At 43.3% G+C, this 19,285-nt stretch overlaps 1 protein-coding gene across 1 annotated transcript; it reads left to right on the forward strand.

Annotated features, from left to right (window-relative positions):
• The first annotated feature begins 356 nt into the window (after nucleotides 1-356).
• LOC311104873 (cysteine-rich and transmembrane domain-containing protein 1-like) lies at nucleotides 357-18,436 on the forward strand. Its single transcript, XM_084146837.1, has 3 exons — nucleotides 357-443; nucleotides 10,950-11,279; nucleotides 17,849-18,436. Exons 2-3 carry the CDS (start codon nucleotides 10,970-10,972, stop codon nucleotides 17,950-17,952), a joined length of 414 nt encoding a protein of 137 aa, XP_084002963.1. The 5' UTR covers nucleotides 357-443; nucleotides 10,950-10,969; the 3' UTR covers nucleotides 17,953-18,436.
• Nucleotides 18,437-19,285: the final 849 nt, after the last annotated feature.

Raw genomic sequence — 19,285 nt, forward strand, 5'->3', positions numbered from 1 at the left:
ATTTATGCTGAAGTATAAATAGAAACACAATTTCACGTCTGTGTTTTTTGAGGACTTTTATAAGCAAGTAAAGTACACTCTGTATTAGTCACATTTTCATTTTTCTACAGTTAGCCTATAGATCTTATGATAAAAACAATATATTAATCAATCTAACCTAAGACACTAGATAAGGATAAGTATTGCTTGCTCAATTTAAAAGACTCATTCATTGTCCTATTTCTGTGTTAGCTCCGTTTTCGTGTTTTCCTTCTGCAAACCCCTCGCACCACCATCCGGCTGACGTCACGGTTCTCGCGCAACAGAGAGATACGCACTGAGTTTTAAGACGAGGTGGTCGTTCAGTGCGGTAAAAAAAAAAATAAGCAATACAGATCACGCTTAATAGTTTTTTTGAAGAGGAGCTGGACTGTCTGTTGAGACAGGATATCATTTCTCATAAGGTAGGTGATAATATTTTATTGGGCTCCATATGTCTGTAAACGTTGCTTATGTCGAAGTTGCGGACTGTTGGAAAATTGCAACTCGACATCGTTGTTCTTGGGCTGTGGCCCGGTGCAGGTGTTAGTTGTGTTCCATCTTTATCTTATTATAAAGACATTTTACATTTTACATTTTAGTCATTTAGCAGACGCTCTTATCCAGAGCGACTTACAGTTAGTGAGTGCATACATTATTATTACTTTTTTTTCATACTGGCTCAAAGACCACGCAGTCAGGTCTCTTTCTCCGGATACATTGTATCCAACAATATATTTTACATCATTTTCTGCTATTGAATGAGAAAGGGAGATAAAGTCGTGTCGGACGTGTCATTATCTATGATAGAATTCGTTATACAATGATTTCTTCTTCCTATTTAGGCCACTTTCAAAATATTAGTCTATCGCAGCAAATCAACTTATCTAAGCCTATATACGCGACGCTGTATAATTTTTCCTATCAAGCATTTAGTTGTTGATAAAGCCGAAGATGCGAGTAAAGTGTTATTTTGTGCCATTAATATGGCATCAATGCAACAACACTGTAGGCTAACATGAGACGCCACAACACTGTAGGCTAATATGAGACGCCTGTGAAGAAGAATAGCCTATTTTACACAGCAAAGTCCCCCTCATAAATGTAGCCTATACAGGACGTGGCAGGAAAAATAAACCTAATTGAGAGAGTATTTTAGACTATCAACCGCACAATGTTGAAATATCCCAGTTCTTTCCAGTCCAACAGTCAACAGTGTGATCTATACCCCAGCCGGCTGCGGTTCTATTAGGCCTAGTTGACTATTATAACCCGGGACATTTACTCATTTAGGACTGGGATCTTATTGTGTTAGAGAACTATGTTCCATCCTCTCACAATATACTGGAACCATACACTCACTCTCAGTGTAAAACTGGAACCATACAGTAGGGTTGGGCGGTATCCAGTATGTCTTCATACTGTCCTTCTGTTATAAAGACGCAAAAAAGCCCATTGGGCGTCTATTACCAGAATGTTAATAAAATGAGCACAAGTAATAGAGAATTTCAATGGAGGCTGCTAACTACATATGCTAATGAGCACAAAGAAAATAAACTAATTGCAAAGACAGGCAATCCAGCTCATAACGTTATGTACATTTACAAGTGAATGTGAACGAGAGACATTGTGCAAATGAACAATGTTTTGAAGCATTCTTGTCTGAAGGAAGAACAGTACTGGCTCTGGAGCAACATGTGTAGGCTACAGTCGCTAGGGCAACAGGCCTGCCTGCTCTGCTTGGAGATGAGGGGAGAGGAGAAAAAACGAAAGGAAATCAAGATGGTGGCAGCTGTACAAATAACTCATCTAATGAGCTTTGACTTCTCAAACACGGCAGAAAGCTAACACAATATAATGCCCTGTCACCTTATTAATTCAGCCACTTACTTCGATTAACTAGCAAGTTAAACTTAGGGGTCGTATTAATGCAGGAAAAAAGATTAAACGCATAAGAAAGATGTTTCTGCGTTTTGTGAACGCAGATGTAAAATGCTTCTTATTGTAATTTCTGCTCGGCATAAGACTAATTTCGTACTTCAGTTGCACTTCTCTACTCAGATGAGAATTCACGAACGGGCGTTCTGTCAGCAGACAGCGCTCCAACTGATGTGTAGCTTATTTCCTCAGGTACATTTAACCAGACTCCTTTTCTCTGGTAATGCAAGGTTAACTTTAAGCAAAACATTAGGAAATGTAGCTGACTACATTCTTTCTGTGATAAACATTAGAAATATGATGGCCATGCATCGTCTTTGAAAAAATACCTTGCTTTTTTCACTGTAAGCTCATTTAATTGTGTGGCTGCCAGCCAAATAGCGTTACACTTCTGTTGTCATCTGATGAAAATTAAGGTATTTTCTGCTGAATGTGTTGCATTATTTTCTGTGAAGGAAAACTATCGTTGCACGTCCCTACAGAAGAGTATTATGGCAGACAGCTGAAGAAGTATGCTTAGATATTCAGAAATATATACTTTATTTTTTACATAGAATTAAGCATAATGACTATGGCTCTAGATTGCAGGAAAAGTCTGTTTCAAGTGTTTCAAGTGAAAAATGAAAATGTACAATGTCGCAGTGGTATAAGGCACTGCATCGCAGTGCTAGCTGTGCCACTAGAGATCCTGGTTCGAATCCAGGCTCTGTCGTAGCCGGCCGCGACCGGGAGACCCATGGGGCGGCGCACAATTGGCCCTGCGTCGTCCAGGGTAGGGGAGGGAATGGCCGGCAGGGATGTAGCTCAGTTGGTAGAGCATGACGTTTGCAACGCCAGGGTTGTGGGTTCGATTCCTACGGGGGGCCAGTATGAAAAATAAAATAATGTATGCACTCACTAACTGTAAGTCGCTCTGGATAAGAGCGTCTGCTAAATGACTTAAATGTACATTTTAGTCATTTAGCAGACGCTCTTATCCAGAGCGACTTACAGTTAGTGAGTGCATACATTTTTCATACAGGCCCCCCGTGGGAAACGAACCCACAACCCTGGCATTGTGGGTTGCAAACGCCATGCTCTACCAACTGAGTTACACGGGGCATTTACATACGGGGCATAGCCCCCCTCCGGACCACCAGCCATCCTCATGTACTTTGTGCCCCCTCAGATTTCGCATGACGCCCCTGTGCCGAATTTAATGAATAGAAATAAAGAACAGCACAACATAAACAGTGCATTAGTAAAGGATTCAGACCCCTTGACTTTTTCCACATTTTGTTACGTTACAACCTTGTTCTAAAATTGATGAAATTGTTTTTTTCCCTTCATCAATCTACACACAATACCCCATAATGACAAAGCAAACACGTGTTTTTATAAATTTTTGCAAGTCTATTAAAAATAAAAAACTGAAATATCACATTTACATAAGTATTCAGACCCTTTACTCAGTACTATGTTGAAGCACCTTTGGCATCGATACAGCCTTGAGTCTTCTGGGGTATAACGCTACAAGCTTGGCACACCTGTATTTGGGGAGTTTCTCCCATTCTTCTCTGCAGATCCTCTCAAGCTCTGTCAGGTTGGATAGGGAGTGTCGCTACACAGCTATTTTCAGGTCTCTCCAGAGATGTTAGATCGGGTTCAAGTCCGGGCTCTGGCTGGGCCACTCAAGGACATTCAGAGACTTGTCCCGAAGCCACTCCTGCGTTGTCTTGGCTGTGTGCTTAGGTTCGTTGTCCTGTTGGAAGGTGAACCTTCGCTCCAGTCTGAGGTCCTGAGCGCTCTGGAGCAGGTTTTCATCAAGGATCTCTCTGTACTTTGCTCCGTTCATCTTTGCCTCGATCCTGACTAGTCTCCCAGTCCCTGCCACTGAAAAACATCCCACAGCATGATGCTGCCACCACCATGCTTCACCGTAGGGATGGTGCCAGGTTTCCTCTAGACGTGACGCTTGGCATTCAGGCCAAAGAGTTCAATCTTGGTTTCATCAGACCAGAGAATCTTGTTTCTCATGGTCTGAGAGTCCTTTAGGTCCCTTTTGGCAAACTCCAAGCGGGCTGTCATGTGCCTTTGACTGAGGAGTGGCTTCTGTCTGGCCACTCTACCGTAAAGGCCTGATTGGTGGAGTGCTGCAGAGATGGTTGTCCTTCTGGAAGGTTCTCCCATCACCACAGAGGAACTCTGGAGCTCTGCCAGAGTGACCATCGGGTTCTTGGTCCTTCTCCCCCGATTGCTCAGTTTGGCTGGAGCGGCCAGCTCTAGGAAGAGTCTTGGGGGTTCCAAACTTCTTCCATTTAAGAATGATGGAGGCCACTGTCTTCATGGGGACCTTCAATGCTGCAGAATTTTTTTTGTAGCCTTCCCCAGATCTGTGCCTCGACACAATCCTGTCTCGGAGCTCTACGGACAATTCCTTCGACCTCATGGCTTGGTTTTTGCTCTGTCATGCACTGTCAACTATTGGACCTTTATATAGACAGGTGTGTGCCTTTCCAAATCATGTCGAATCAATTGATTTTATCACAGGTGGACTCCAATCAAGTTGTATAAACATCTCAAGGATGATAAATGGAAACAGGATGTACCTGAGGTCAATTACGAGTCTCATAGCAAGGGTATGAACACTTATGTAATAAGATATTTCAGGTTTTTTATTTTTAAGAAATTTGCAAAAATTTATAAAAACCTGTTTTCGCCTTGTCACTGTGGGGTATTGTGTGTAGATTGCTGAGAAAAAAAGTATATTTAATCCATTTTAGAATAAGGCTGTAAATTAACAAAATGTGGAAAAGGTCAAGGGTTCTGAACACTTTCCGAAGGCACTGTATAATGTAATTGCGTTTTGGATCTTAAAACCACACATTTTGAATAATAATCATTCTACTGTAGCCTACCTTGAGAATCTTCCGAGTATTAGGGCCAAGTGAAGAAAAAAAATTAACAGCCCCATGGGTGGTGGTACTTGGATATATATTTTTTGCATGGATAGTACTTTTAAAAAATAGGCAATATTTCGATAAAAATTTGCAATATTTACATAATAAAGTGGCAATATTTCGAGATTAAACAAAAAATAATAATTTCAAGAATAAAGTTGACATTTTGAGAATAAAATCAGTTATATTTCAGTATGGGATTTGGTTATTAATTGCATGTCTCCCTGGGCCTTTTTTTGTGTGCTCACCACTGTTGAAATGGCTGAGTTAGAAGACTGGTGAAACTGTCGACGTGCCTTTTGAGCAGGGCGTTGACCCTGGTTGCTTCTGTGTGTCGCTCTGGATGGGAGTCTGTTAGATGACTAATGTGATGTAGTTGTTGAGTGGCTTCACTGCAAGTATATTGTATGTTTTAAATATAAATATATATATATACATATACAGGCGGCACTTTCCACACACACACACACACACACACAAACACACACACACACACACAAACACACAAACACACAAACACACACACACACACACACACACACACACACACACACACACACACACACACACACACACACACCCACGGTATCCCCAAAGCAATACCGTTCTAATGGCCATGGTGCGTTGTCAGAATGTGAAGAGACAAGAGTTGTGTGCATCAGTCCCTGTCATGGTGGCGGCAGGTAGCTTAGCGGTTAAGAGCGTTGTGCCAGTAACCGAAAGGTCGCTGGTTCTAATCCCCGAGCCGACTAGGTGAAAAATCTGTCGATGTGCCCTTGAGCAAGGCACTTAACCCTAATTGCTCCTGTAAGTCGCTCTGGATAAGAGCGTCTGCTAAATGACTAAAATGTAAATGGTGCCCTTCGAGTATGCTACAACGTTATCCCCAATCCCCTGCGTATGCCAACACCTTGCATAGTATTAGAGCGAGTAACAGCAAGGCCAGCAGCTTATATGTCAAAATGGAAGGTTAACTGTGTGATGGCATGGTGTTTTATCTACTCTCCCAGAGCAGTAACCTCATAGGCCTATACGTATTATCTTGTGAATGTAAGTTACGGATTGCGTGGAGAAGGATATCGCTTCCCTGTCGGGTTCATGAGCTGCCACCAAACCCCTCTCATGGACCTTGCATAGCCATGGGGCAGGGGGGAAGGGGTTTTGCTAAAGGCCCGGTCCATTATTCTAACCTTACTGGTCTAGCCACTAGCCTCTATAAGCTGGGCCAGTGGTAGCCTAAATTAGCATTTATAACTGAGACAAATAGCCTGTAACAGAGACGATGCCCCTGTTTTGGGATAACCTATGCATCCTTCATTCCTCCCATCCTGGAAGACATCACCGATAGACGGATATTGATAGGAGATATTACGCTAGGCTACCAACCAATTCATGTCAGATCAGTGATTATTTCTTTATAGCCTGTATAGTAGAGGTCTTCACGGGACCAAAAAGTTGGACCCGTTCCGAACTGGACCTTGGGCTTTCCCACCCGGACCCGATATGCATAAATTATTTGTTAAAAATAGAGACCCGTTCCGATTGGACCCGAGGACAACTAGACACGTTCTGTATAGTCCTGGTTGGATCCAGACCCGGTCCGAACCCAGTGAGGGAAGCAGCAGAATATATATTTTTGAAACTACTTTATTAACCGGAGCTGATAAAGCGTGAGAGGAGGGAGAGAGGTGCCGCTCTAGCAGGCCAGGGAGGGGCCGTACTGTGAGCGAGTGGCATGGGGAGCAGGAAGGAGGGAGGGAGAAACGAGAGACACCAAGCTGACTTGCGCTATAGTAGACTAATAGCTGCCATAGCTAAGTTATTCGTCATCAAATACGATTTACGTAGTACCTGTCTTCACTGCATCAAACCGTAATGAGAAGCTAGTTAAGATAGCTAACAATAGCTAGCTAGGCTAACTGGGGCTGCAGTGCATGCACTTTTTCATCCTACAGTTACAAATAACAACGGAGGGCATACTGATAGGGACTCAACCCGAGGTCTCTTCTCATTCAGTGACTGACAGGGACTCAACCCCAGGTCTCTTCTCATTCAGTGACTGACAGGGACTCAACCCCAGGTCTCTTCTCATTCAGTGACTGACAGGGACTCAACCCGAGGTCTCTTCTCATTCAGTGACTGACAGGGACTCAACCCCAGGTCTCTTCTCATTCAGTGACTGACAGGGACTCAACCCCAGGTCTCTTCTCATTCAGTGACTGACAGGGACTCAACCCCAGGTCTCTTCTCATTCAGTGACTGACAGGGACTCAACCCGAGGTCTCTTCTCATTCAGTGACAAGAACGTTTGTTTGTGCTCATAAGGCACCATGGCCATTAGAAGAGTGTATGCTTATAGTCTGAAATTGCCAGGGGGAAACTTGGTGTGGGTGTGTGCGAGTTATTAGATCATTAGATTGATAAGCGTGAGTGTGCAGTGACGCCTGTTTGAACAAGTTATTAGATTGATAAGCGTGAGTGTGCAGTGACGCCTGTTTGAACGAGTGTATTAGATTGATGCCCATTTGCTGGTTTTGCCCCTACTTTTTACCACCCACACAACCTGCATACACACACCTGCATACACACACACAACCTGCATACACACACCTGCATACACATACAACCCGCCCGTCTCTACCTGTATATGTAACCACAGTTCCTCCTTCTGAAAATAATCTGTGGCACAACCTCTTCCAGGTCGTAATAATTATAATAATATGGTTATTATGTGCTAAAAGAGCAAGGATTTCCTTGTTACTAAAGCCAATTCTAAAGTATAGTTTCACCAGTCTTCTAACTCGGGCATTTCAACAGTGGTGAGCACACAAAAAAAGGGCCAGGGAGACATGCAATTAATGACCAAATCCCATACTGAAATATAACTGACTTTATTCTCAAAATGTTGACTTTATTCTACAAATTTTGACTTAGTTCTCGAAATTACATTAAGATATTGCCACTTTTTTAAAATCCAAGTACCACCACCCGTTGCAGTTTATTTCTTTTTTCTTTTCATTTGGCCCTAACACTCTTCAGTACATCCCTGATCAATCTATTGAAGCAAAAAAAACACTGTTGACTTTCAATATAAACACGACCCCTGTCAACACACAGCTGGACTCCCCTGCTCCCACTTTCTCTCCTTGTGCTATTTACAAACAAACATGTGACTGGCTCAACTGTTCTTGGTAATCTTCATCATGTAAAATAATGTGACTGGCTCAACTGTTCTTGGTAATCTTCATCATGTAAAATAATGTGACAGGTGAAATGAAGGTGATCTGCTTTATCTCTTAACGTATTGTACAAGTTGACTGCAGGTATTTACTTAAGTAGCTACAAATATGAAAATGTATTGAAAAACTTCAAATAAATAGTTTCAACGGTATTGAAAAATCATCCCGTGGCTATTTCCAAATACCCCGGTATACCGCCCAAGCCTACCATACACTCACTCTCAGTATAAAACTGGAATCTGAAAAACAAAGACCCTATGTGGGAGAGAGATTCCTGACTATACAACTGAAGTCCTAGCTGTTTGTACCACTACCAAGTCATGAAGTGATTTTTCTGTAAAGGGTGGGTTAAATGGAGAAATAAGAAAGGCAAACTCTAGCCTTTCATTGGGGCAAGTGAGTCAGTGTGGTACAAGGTTTGCCAGGTGACCGGTACAGCCAGGAACAGGTGAGGTCTGTTTTGCCTGAAGACTATAATACGGATCAGGGAGAAGGAGGTCAGAGGGGCCATATGTGGTGTTGTTTTAGATGCTAGTTTCTGTGAGTATATATGTGTGTGTGTCCTGTTGTCATGGATGTGTTAGCTAATGAGCTCACATGGGGTATAGTCAGGTATATTATATGATACATCTACCTGTCTCCTGAGTTAGCTAGGCTTACAGATCAGCTGTCGTTTTAGCGATGCTACCTGTCTCCTGAGTTAGCTAGGCTTACAGATCAGCTGTCGTTTTAGTGATGCTACCTGTCTCCTGAGTTAGCTAGGCTTACAGATCAGCTGTCGTTTTAGTGATGCTACCTGTCTCCTGAGTTAGCTAGGCTTACAGATCAGCTGTCGTTTTAGTGATGCTACCTGTCTCCTGAGTTAGCTAGGCTTACAGATCAGCTGTCGTTTTAGTGATGCTACCTGTCTCCCGAGTTAGCTAGGCTTACAGATCAGCTGTAGTTGTAGTGATGTTTGAATTCAGTGGAATACCTTTGGCTGACAGCCCTACTTCTCTCTTGTAGTACTGTATCATTTTGGTCATCCGTCATTGCTACTAACATTATACTATTGCACTTGCGTGTTTCATTTTGACATATAAGCTGCTGGCCTTGCTGTTACTCGCTCTAATACTATGCAAGGTGTTGGCATACGCAGGGGATTGAGGATAACGTTGTAGCATACTCGAAGGGCACCATGACAGGGACTGATGCACACAACTCATGTCTCTTCACATTCTGACAACGCACCATGGCCATTAGAACGGTATTGCTTTGGGGATACCGTGTGGGTGGGTGTGTGTGTGTGTGTGTGTGTGTGAGCGAGAGAGACGGTGATGATGCAGTTTTTCGTCTGTGTGTGTGTGTTGTGGAAACGGTGTCAGTACAGGGCCTCGACACTGGAGGCTCTTTTCCATCAATGACAAACCGACGGACACACACTAGAGCTGAAACACACAACTGAACTGGACCTAGGACAGGAAGAGGAAGGTTAGGTTAGAAAACATTTCTGATAAACCAGTCAGATATGGAGAGGAGGTTGTGTAACTATAATGCTACGGTGTGTCCTTAGGGTCCCAGGACCATTATGTTCACCAGAGTAACGGTGTGTGAATGGGGTTTTAGCGTTAGGGACGGTAGTCATTGAGAATCCACAGGAGCATCCTTCTTTCCGTTCATCACAGCTCAGAAGAGTAACCATGGTTACACACACACCTCGACTACCTCCCCTACCATCTGTTAACAGTGTGTACAGGTGACATGTTTCGTCATCGTTTCATAACCCTTCAGGTAAAATCAAGGCACACACACAGAATGTGTGATGATTTTTCATATTTGCAGCAGTCACCAGAGAAAGTCATGAGAAAGATATGCAATTCTGGACTCTTTGTATGATGTCATGAGAAAGATATGCAATACTAGACTCTTTGTACTTTACCGCTTCCATTAGGGTGCTAGGTGTATAGGTTGGACGTACGTGTGTGTAAACATACTTCCTCATAGAAGGGTTATAACTGCTAGCTAATAGACTTCTCTGGTATGATGGCTCTGGCTGTACTAGCTAATTTCCCCCCAACATCGGACACGCCCTAACCTAATATATTTCTTAAACGCTGTTGAATATGCTGATAATACGGGGTTCCACTATAGCTATGAACAGAGCTTTGTGTTTCTAGAAAGACAACTAGAAGGACGTGGCCATGCGCAGGGGCGCAACTTTGGTTTTAGAAGTGGGGGGGACATATTTCTTATTTTTTATTCATGTTTTAATCCAGTCAGATAAACACTCCAAACATGCGTATGATCTACACCGGGAAAACAGTCATACACCAGTGACACTAGGGTTATTAACCTGGACATGTGCTCAACCTCTACTCCTGGAGAGCTTTGCTCCAGCCTTTCTGTAACAAAAGCCTGCACTGCCTATAGCTGTCCACGTATGTACATGTCTAATCTTATCTCCGTCCTGTGTTGACTTTACAGGGATATGAAACTGCAACAATGCTTTTGTTTGTCCCTCTCCTCCTCCAATCTCTCTCTTTTCATTGTTCTTACTCATTCTCTTTCAGTTCAAATGAGCTTTATGAGCTTTATTATAGGAGCAATACAAAAGCAATTGTGTATAAACAGAAGTAACATTAAACATCATAAACATCTCTCCCTCATCTCACTCTCTTCCTCTCTCTCCCCCTCCCTCCCTCCCTCCCTGCCTCCCTCACTCTCCCCCTCCCTCCCTGCCTCTCTCTCTCTCCCCCTCCCTGCCTCCCACTCTCTCCCCCTCCGTCCCTCCCTTCCTCTTCTCTCCACCTCTGTCCCTCCCTCTCTCTTTCTTCAGGTGTCTCTGTTGTCCAGCAGATGAATTTTGAGCAGCCTCCTCCATACAAGGGCCCAGGCCCCACGGCCCCCGGTTACCCTCCCCAGGGCTACCCCGAGCAGGGATACCCTCCCCAGGGCTACCCCGTCAACATGGAGCAGCCTGGTGGATACCCTCCTCAAAACCCAGCCTACCCCAACTACCCTGCTGGCCCCGGGGGCCCTCCTGGACCTTACCCCGGCCAGGGACAAGCAGGCCCCTACCAGGGGGGTTACCCAGGACAGCCCCAGTTTGGATGGCAGGGAGGACCACCCCCAGGACCCATGTATGGAGAGGCACCCAAAAACACAGGTGAGAGGAGAGGAGAGGAGAGGAGAGGAGAGGAGAGGAGAGGAGAGGAGAGGAGAGGAGAGGAGAGGAGAGGAGAGGAGAGGAGAGGAGAGGAGAGGAGAGGAGAGGAGAGGAGAGGAGAGGAGAGGAGAGGAGAGGAGAGAAAAGGAGAAGATATAGTTTGCCTTGACTACTTGGTATGCAAAGACAATGGATGTGCTTTGGGAACAATGTTCTTTATACCAGTGGTTCTCAAACCTCTCCTCGGGGACCCCCAGCTCTTCCAGGTATTTGATCTATTCTACAGCTAGCACACCTGATTCATTGACTAGGTGAATCAGATGAGCTAGTTCAGGCCCTTGACTAGGTGAATCAGATGAGCTAGTTCAGGCCCTTGACTAGGTGAATCAGATGAGCTAGTTCAGGCCATTGACTAGGTGAATCAGATGAGCTAGTTCAGGCCATTGACTAGGTGAATCAGATGAGCTAGTTCAGGCCATTGACTAGGTGAATCAGATGAGCTAGTTCAGGCCCTTGACTAGGTGAATCAGATGAGCTAGTTCAGGCCCTTGACTAGGTGAATCAGATGAGCTAGTTCAGGCCCTTGACTAGGTGAATCAGATGAGCTAGTTCAGGCCCTTGACTAGGTGAATCAATTACATTGTGAAACATCTGGGAACCAGTGGTTCAGACAGTTCTGACTAGGGCTGCAAAGCTACCGGTAATTTACCGGAATCTGTAATTAACAGAACATCTATGGCAATCTATCATACATTTTGTAATTTATACTTGTATTCATATACACTACCGGTCAAAAGTTTTAGAACACCTACTCATTCAAGGGCTTTTATTTTTTACTATTTTCTTCATTGTAGAATAATAGTGAAAACATAAAAACTATGAAATAACACATGGAATCATGTAGTAAACGAAAAAGTGTTAAACAAATCAAAATATATTGTATATTTGAGATTCTTCAAATAGCCACCCTTTGCCTTGATGACAGCTTTGCACACTCTTGGTATTCTCTCAACCAGTCTCACCTGGAATGCTTTTCCAACAGTCTTGAAGGAGTTCCCATATATGCTGAGCACTTGTTGAATGCTTTTCCTTCACTCTGCGGTCCGACTCATCCCAAACATCTCAATTTTGTTGTGGTCGGGGGATTGTGGAGGCCAGGTCATCTAATGCAGCACTCCATCACTCTCCTTCTTGGTAAAATAGCCCTTACACAGCCTGGAGGTGTGTTAGGTCATTGTCCTGTTGAAAAACAAATGATAGTCCCACTATCATTTGTTGGGAAATACACATGCGGAGATCATCCGTTCACCCACACCGCGTCTCACAAAGACACGGCGGTTGGAACCAAAAATCTCCAATTTGGACTCCAGACCAATGGACAAATTCCCACCGGTCTAATGTCCATTGCTCGTGTTTCTTGGCCCAAGCAAGTCTCTTCTTCTTATTGGTGACCTTTAGTAGTGGTTTCTTTGCAGAAATTCGACCATGAAGGCCTGATTCACACAGTCTCCTCTGAACAGTTGATGTTGAGATGTGTCTGTTACTTGAACTTTGTGAAGCATTTATTTGGGCTGCAATTTCTGAGGCTGGTAACTCTAATGAACTTATCCTCTGCAGCAGAGGTAACTCTGGGTCTTTCATTCCTGTGGCGGTCCAGTTTCATCATAGCGCTTTATGGTTTTTGTTACTGCTCTTGAAGAAACTTTCAAAGTTCTTGAAATGTTCTGTACTGACTGACCTTCATGTCTTAAAGTAATGATGGACTGTCGTTTATCTTTGCTTATTTTAGCTGTTCTTGCCATAATACGGACTTGGTCTTTTACCAAATACGGCTACCATCTGTGACAAGGTTGGGGGGCTACCTTGTCACAACACAACTGATTGACTCAAACGCATTAAGAAGGAAAGAAATTCCACAAATTAACTTTTAAGAAGGCACACCTGTTTAATTGAAATGCATTCCAGGTGACTATCTCATGAAGCTGGTTGAGAGAATGCCAAGAGTGTGCAAAGCTGTCATCAAGGCAAAGGCTATTTGAAGAATCTCAAATATAAAATATAAATATAATATAAAAACCTTTTTGGTTACTACATGATTCCATATGTGCTATTTCATAGTTTTGATGTCTTCACTATTATTCTACAATGTAGAAAATAGTAAAAATAAAGAAAAACCCTTGAATGAGTAGATGTTCTAAAACGTTTGACCAGTAGTGTATATAGTATTTTTTTGTATTTGTGTACATATTGTCCATGAGTTTCTGGTAGCTAGATCATATGGTTAAAGAGAAATAGCCTAATTAATGAAAAAGCATATAATCAACAATGGCATTATTTTCAATTAACGCTGTAACTCCAACTATTGACTTTTTTTCACCACTGCCACCAGTTTGACGCGAAAGCATTGACAACAAAGACATACTGACATAGTCAAATCAATAGGTGTGTAAAAAAAGATATAAAGGATATTTCATGCTGAAATCCTCATATTAAACACGTATTCACTAAGTTGATGGTTTATATTTAGGATAATGTTTTACAGCTTTGTCATAAAATCATCGTATTTAATGATTTCATTTATTTTACGTGTGATAAGCCCACGCAGAGGGCCAGAGATAACCTGTGATAATCTGAAGTACCCAAAAGGGCCACTAGATGTCTTGTGATAGATTACATAAAAAAGAGGTTTTACCCTTTTTTTTTTTTTGTCATTTTAGCAGACGCTCTTATCCAGAGCGACTTACATGAGCAATTAGGGTTAAGTGCCTTGCTCAAGGGCACATCGACAGATTTTTCACCTAGTTGGCTCAGGGATTAGAACCAGTGACCTTTCGGTTACTGGCACAACGCTCTTACCCACTAAGCTACCTGCCGCACCCTTTTTGAAGTCGTAAATACTAGTTGGATGCATTAATGTGCTGTGAACTTGTTGAGAAACGCTGATTGGCTAATGGCCAACAATTTGTCTAAACCATAAACTAAAAGTACAGCTATCATGCTTGTAAACAAATTATCATGTTAAAAAAACATATTAATAGCTTGCTTTTTATAAATAATATTTTGTTGTTGCATTAAACTGCCGAAAATGCTGTTATCGAGGTAATTTCCTTAGTATATGAAGTCAGAGGTCAGCAGGTGGGAGAAGTGGGAGTTCAGGATGATAGATGAGTTTCACACTAGTAATTACCAGTTGGAGGGCCATTCAAGTGGATTCTTTCCAGTCGTACTTGGTAAATACCACCTTCCCGCTTGGTTATGAACGCATCATCACTTACTGCCTGGCAACTGTTGCTAGAGAGCAGTCCCTTTGTACTGCTGCAGTACCTTGTCACTCAGGTAACACACCTGACCTGACTCACTCCAGATGGCAGCCTTCGTAAGATGTGTGTGTGTACAGTAATGACTAACAGCAAATATACCAAAGATAACAAGAAGGGTAGGTTGTTAGCCCTAGGTGTGTGTGGTGTGTGTAGTGTGTATTCCAAGGGTGGCAGTTAGCCTAGCGGTTAGAGCAGGGGTGTCAAACTCATTTTAGCTCAGGGGCCACATGGAGGAAAATCTATTCCCAAGTGGGCCGGACCGGTAAAATGATGGTGTATATATATAACTTAAAAACAACAACTTCAGATTGTTTTCTTTGTTTTAATACTATCAACATAAAACAACTGGAGCCTGAGGACAGTGTGTCCAAAATAGTACAAGCACAACATCACTATTAATCATAAAACACCTCAAGTTTATTTGAAAATTCTAAAGAAAAAGAACACACAAACACACAATGCCTCAGTGATTCACAGAACTGTTTCACAGATCACAGAACTATATCAGGGTGTCATTTCTCAGGCAGAAATGTAGATACAAATAATGAAATCCTGTTCCCCAAACAAGTGCAAGAACCACAGAGTCAAGAATAGGTTAAATATACAAATAAAATAAAATCAATTAAAAACAATAGCACATCAACATAAAAACATATAAACATAAAGCTGGAGCCTGAGGACAGTGTGTCCAAAAGCACAACATCACTATTAATCATAAAACACCTCAAGTTATTTGAAATTCTGAGGACAAACAACACACAAACACACAATGCCTCAGTGATTCACAGAAGAATATCACAGATCACAGAACTATATCAGGGTGTCTCATGCAGCACTTTAAGTGGGGTTGCATAGTTTATTTGACTCCTGATACCTGGCATATTTTAGCTTTCACCAGCGCATCAATATTAGGCGTCACATCCTGAGTGGCAGCCAACTTCAGGATGTGATTCAAGTGCTTGTGCGTGAGCCTTGAGCGCAGCTTTGTTTTATTTATGCTCATTACAGAGAACTTGCTCACAAAGATATGTGGTGCCAAACATGCACAACAGTTTTGCAGCGAGGGCTGTCAAGTTGGGGTAACCTGGCAAGAGATTCTGATAAAATGTGTCCAAGCCAGCTGCGGCAAATTTGCCCTTCAAATCCGAGTCACACTGCAAGTCTATTATTTCAAGTTGGATGCTGACGGGCAGATCAGAGGGATTCACGGTGAATGGCGAACAAAAAACTTTGAAGTCTTTCTCCAGTTCACCAAAAATCTGAAAGGTTGCTCAAACTCCCTTAACAGTCCCGTTATTTTATCTTTGAACCGCTTCATGTCTGCCACATGTTGGGTCGCGCACACATTTTTCAGACAGGGGAAGTGAGCTGCATCACCACCGGCGAGTTGCGTCTCCCACAATGACAGCTTCAACTTGAAAGAACGTATGCTGTCATAATACTGCGTGGCAACTTTGTTGCGCCCTTGCAGCTGTTTGTTCAAGTTATTCAGGTGCTCTGTAACATCCACCATAAATGCAAGGTCCTGCATCCATTCTGCGGAATGAAATTCTAACACTGGTTTGCCCTTTTCTTCCATGAACTGTTCAATTTCTTCTCGTAAATCAAAGAAATGCCTCAGCACAGCACCTCGGCATAACCATCTTACCTCAGTGTGGTATGGCAGGCCATAGATGTGGTCTTTCTCTCTGAGAAGGCTGTCAAACTGACGGTGATTCAGGCTTCTGGATCGGATGAAATGAACAGTTTGGATGACCACCTTCATGACGTTATCCATCTTTAATGACTTGCAACACAAAGCCTCCTGGTGCAAAATACAGTGAAAAGTCCAAAAATCACGTCCTCCATTTGCAGATTGCACTTTCTCTCTGAACTTTTTCACAACGCCTGCTTTTTTCCCGATCGTTGAGGGCGCACCATCTGTAGCCAGGCTGACAGCGCGGGACCAGTCCACTCCGACCCTGTCCAGCGCGCCGACGAGTGCAGTGAAAATATCAGCTGCTGTCGTTGTATCTGTCATCGGCACCAACTCCACGAACTCCTCGGTGACGGTCAATGTGTCATCAACTCCGCGGATGAAAATGGCCAGTTGTGCAACATCTGTAATGTCCGTGCTTTCATCAATTGCAACCGAAAACGCAATAAATGACTTTACTTTTTGCTTCAACTGGCTGTCCAAATCCACTGAAAGATCGGAAATCCTGTCTGCAACTGTGTTTCTTGTCAGGCTGATATTTGCAAAAGCCTGGTGCTTTTCAGGGCACACAATCTCTGCTGCCTTCATCATGCATGTTTTTACAAATTCACCCTCACTAAATGGTTTTGAAGCCACTGCGATTTCATTAGCAATGAGGTAGCTAGCTTTCACTGCAGCGTCACTGATGTCTCGGCTGTGAGTAAACACAGACTGCTGTTTCTTCAGACCCACCAACAGTTAATTCACCTTCTCTCTTCTCCGCTGTCCTTGAAAGTTGTCATATTTGTCGGCATGAAGACTCACATAGTGGCGACGAAGGTTATATTCTTTCAGCACTGCAACATGTTGTGAACGCACCAAACATACAGCTTTCCCATTAAATTCCGTGAATAAATAGAAGGATGACAATTTTTCTTGGAACACTCTGCACTCTGCGTCCACTTTTCTCTTTTTTGACAGAGACATATTGGGGCAATGAGGGTGCCAAAGCACATAATGTTAAAAGTAGAAGCCGTAATAAATATCGCGGGCAAAACAAAGTAGCTCATCCGGACTGGCTGCACTTGCTTGACCTATTTGCTCTGCCCCGGTATAAACAGTTTGCTTGCTTAACACAATTGCTATTGCGCCATCCAGTGGACACAATTGGAACAGCAGTTTCTTTTATTGAAAAATTGCAGCTCATTTTTATACTTTACAAAATCATCTCGCGGGCCGGATTAAACCCGTTTGCGGGCCTGATCCGGCCCGCGGGCCGGACGTTTGACACCCCTGGGTTAGAGCGTTGGGCCAGTAACCGAAAGGGCGTTGGTTCAAATACCCATGCAAACAAGGTGAAAAATCTGTCTTTATAATTTGCGCCGTACTACTATGGCTGACCCTGTAAAAAAAGACATTTTACTGCACCTATCTGGTGAATGTGACAATAAAACATCCTTTTTGTTATTGCCAGTTGTAAAGGTTTAACTTTAAATTAATGTTTAACTCTCTCTCTCTCCCTCCCTCCCTCCCTCTCTCCCTCCCTCCCTCCCTCCCTCCCTCCCTCCCTCTAGTGTACGTGGTGGAGGAGAGGAGGAGAGATGATTCAGGAGACACGTGTCTGACTGCCTGTTGGACGGCTCTCTGCTGCTGCTGCTTGTGGGACATGCTCACATAACCTCTGACCCCTGACGTTTACCCTCGACCCTTACCTGCTCTGACCCTTACCCTTACCCTTTGCCTCTTAACCCTTAACGCAAAGTCCCTCTCATCTTAACCTAACCTCCAACCCCTGAGGCTAAACCCCTAACCCAGTAACTCCTAACACACTATCCCTCCACCTTAATCCTTCTCTCTCCCCTTAACTATCGGCCTTAACCCTTGCACTCCTGCTGTCCGTCCCAAACGTCCAGCCCGAACCCCTGTACCATGGTAGCATTATATGATAACCTCTATCTCCTTGTGCTCCTACAGCTGACCTAGCCCCTTCCCAGGGCTGTGCTCTGCTCTGTAGCAGTGTAGCTAGCGTATGTTCCCTAAATCTCAGGTGCTGGACTATAGATATTGCTTTTTGTGGAACACAAACTCATGCTCAAAAACCATACACAGAATATGCACTCAGATCTCAGGCATTCTACATTAATACTCTCTCTCTCTCTCTCTCTCTCTCTCTCTCTCTCTCTCTCTCTCTCTCTCTCTCTCTCTCTCTCTCTCTCTCTCTCTCTCTCTCTCTCTCTCTCTCTCTCTCTCTCTCTCTCTCTCTCTCTCTCTCTCTCTCTCTCTCTCTCTCTCTCTCTCTCTCTCTCTCTCCTGGGCACTTTAACCTTTTTACCTCTGCAAGGTACTTCTCCTGCCTCCCTCCCTCCTCCCAAATAAACCTCTAGTCCTACTACACCCTAAACCCTACAACACCCTAACAAATGACTCTCTACGCCCTATCCGTCATGGCTACCTAGACCAATGAATGCCAGTAAGCTACAGTGTCCCCCACCCCCCCTGCCAACCCCCCACTGTACGATGCTGAAGCTTGAACCTTCTTCTCTGCTATGTTTGCACAACAGCTGCTGTGGTTGACTGTTTGTCTTAGGATGAATCCTATGACAACAAATTGAATGCATTTTTAAAGACCATGACAATGACGATTTAACGTTTGATTTCATGTAATATTGTTCTATGCTTGCAACGTTTTTCCTGTTTTAATTTCTTGATCCTGAATTAATATGATTTGATTGTTATGTTCTTTTTAATACCCTCGTTCCTTGAAGGAGAGAGAATTTTTTACATGGTGGATGTTTATTATGTATATGCCTTTGCCTGACATGAGAATCTTGCGTTAAGAATAAATTATTCCCAAAACAATCAACATTGTCTGGTGTCTTTCACTCTCTGGTGGTCTTAGCCCCAGTGTTCAGTCAGGTGTGTGTGCATGTGTGTGTTTACTGTAGAGGTAGTATCTGGTGTGTGTTTACTGTAGAGGTAGTATCTGGTGTGTGTGTTTTACTGTAGAGGTA

The sequence above is a fragment of the Coregonus lavaretus genome, assembly GCF_964263955.1.
Source record: "Coregonus lavaretus genome assembly, chromosome: 29".
In the NCBI taxonomy this organism is placed as follows: domain Eukaryota; kingdom Metazoa; phylum Chordata; class Actinopteri; order Salmoniformes; family Salmonidae; genus Coregonus; species Coregonus lavaretus.

Bases quoted from the DNA above. Each gene is read 5' to 3' on its own strand.
- LOC311104873 (XM_084146837.1), top strand. From the start codon at position 10,970: ATGAATTTTGAGCAGCCTCCTCCATACAAGGGCCCAGGCCCCACGGCC. The intron at 11,280-17,848 runs GTGAGAGGAGAG...CCCTCCCTCTAG, and splicing joins AGAGGCACCCAAAAACACAG to TGTACGTGGTGGAGGAGAGG.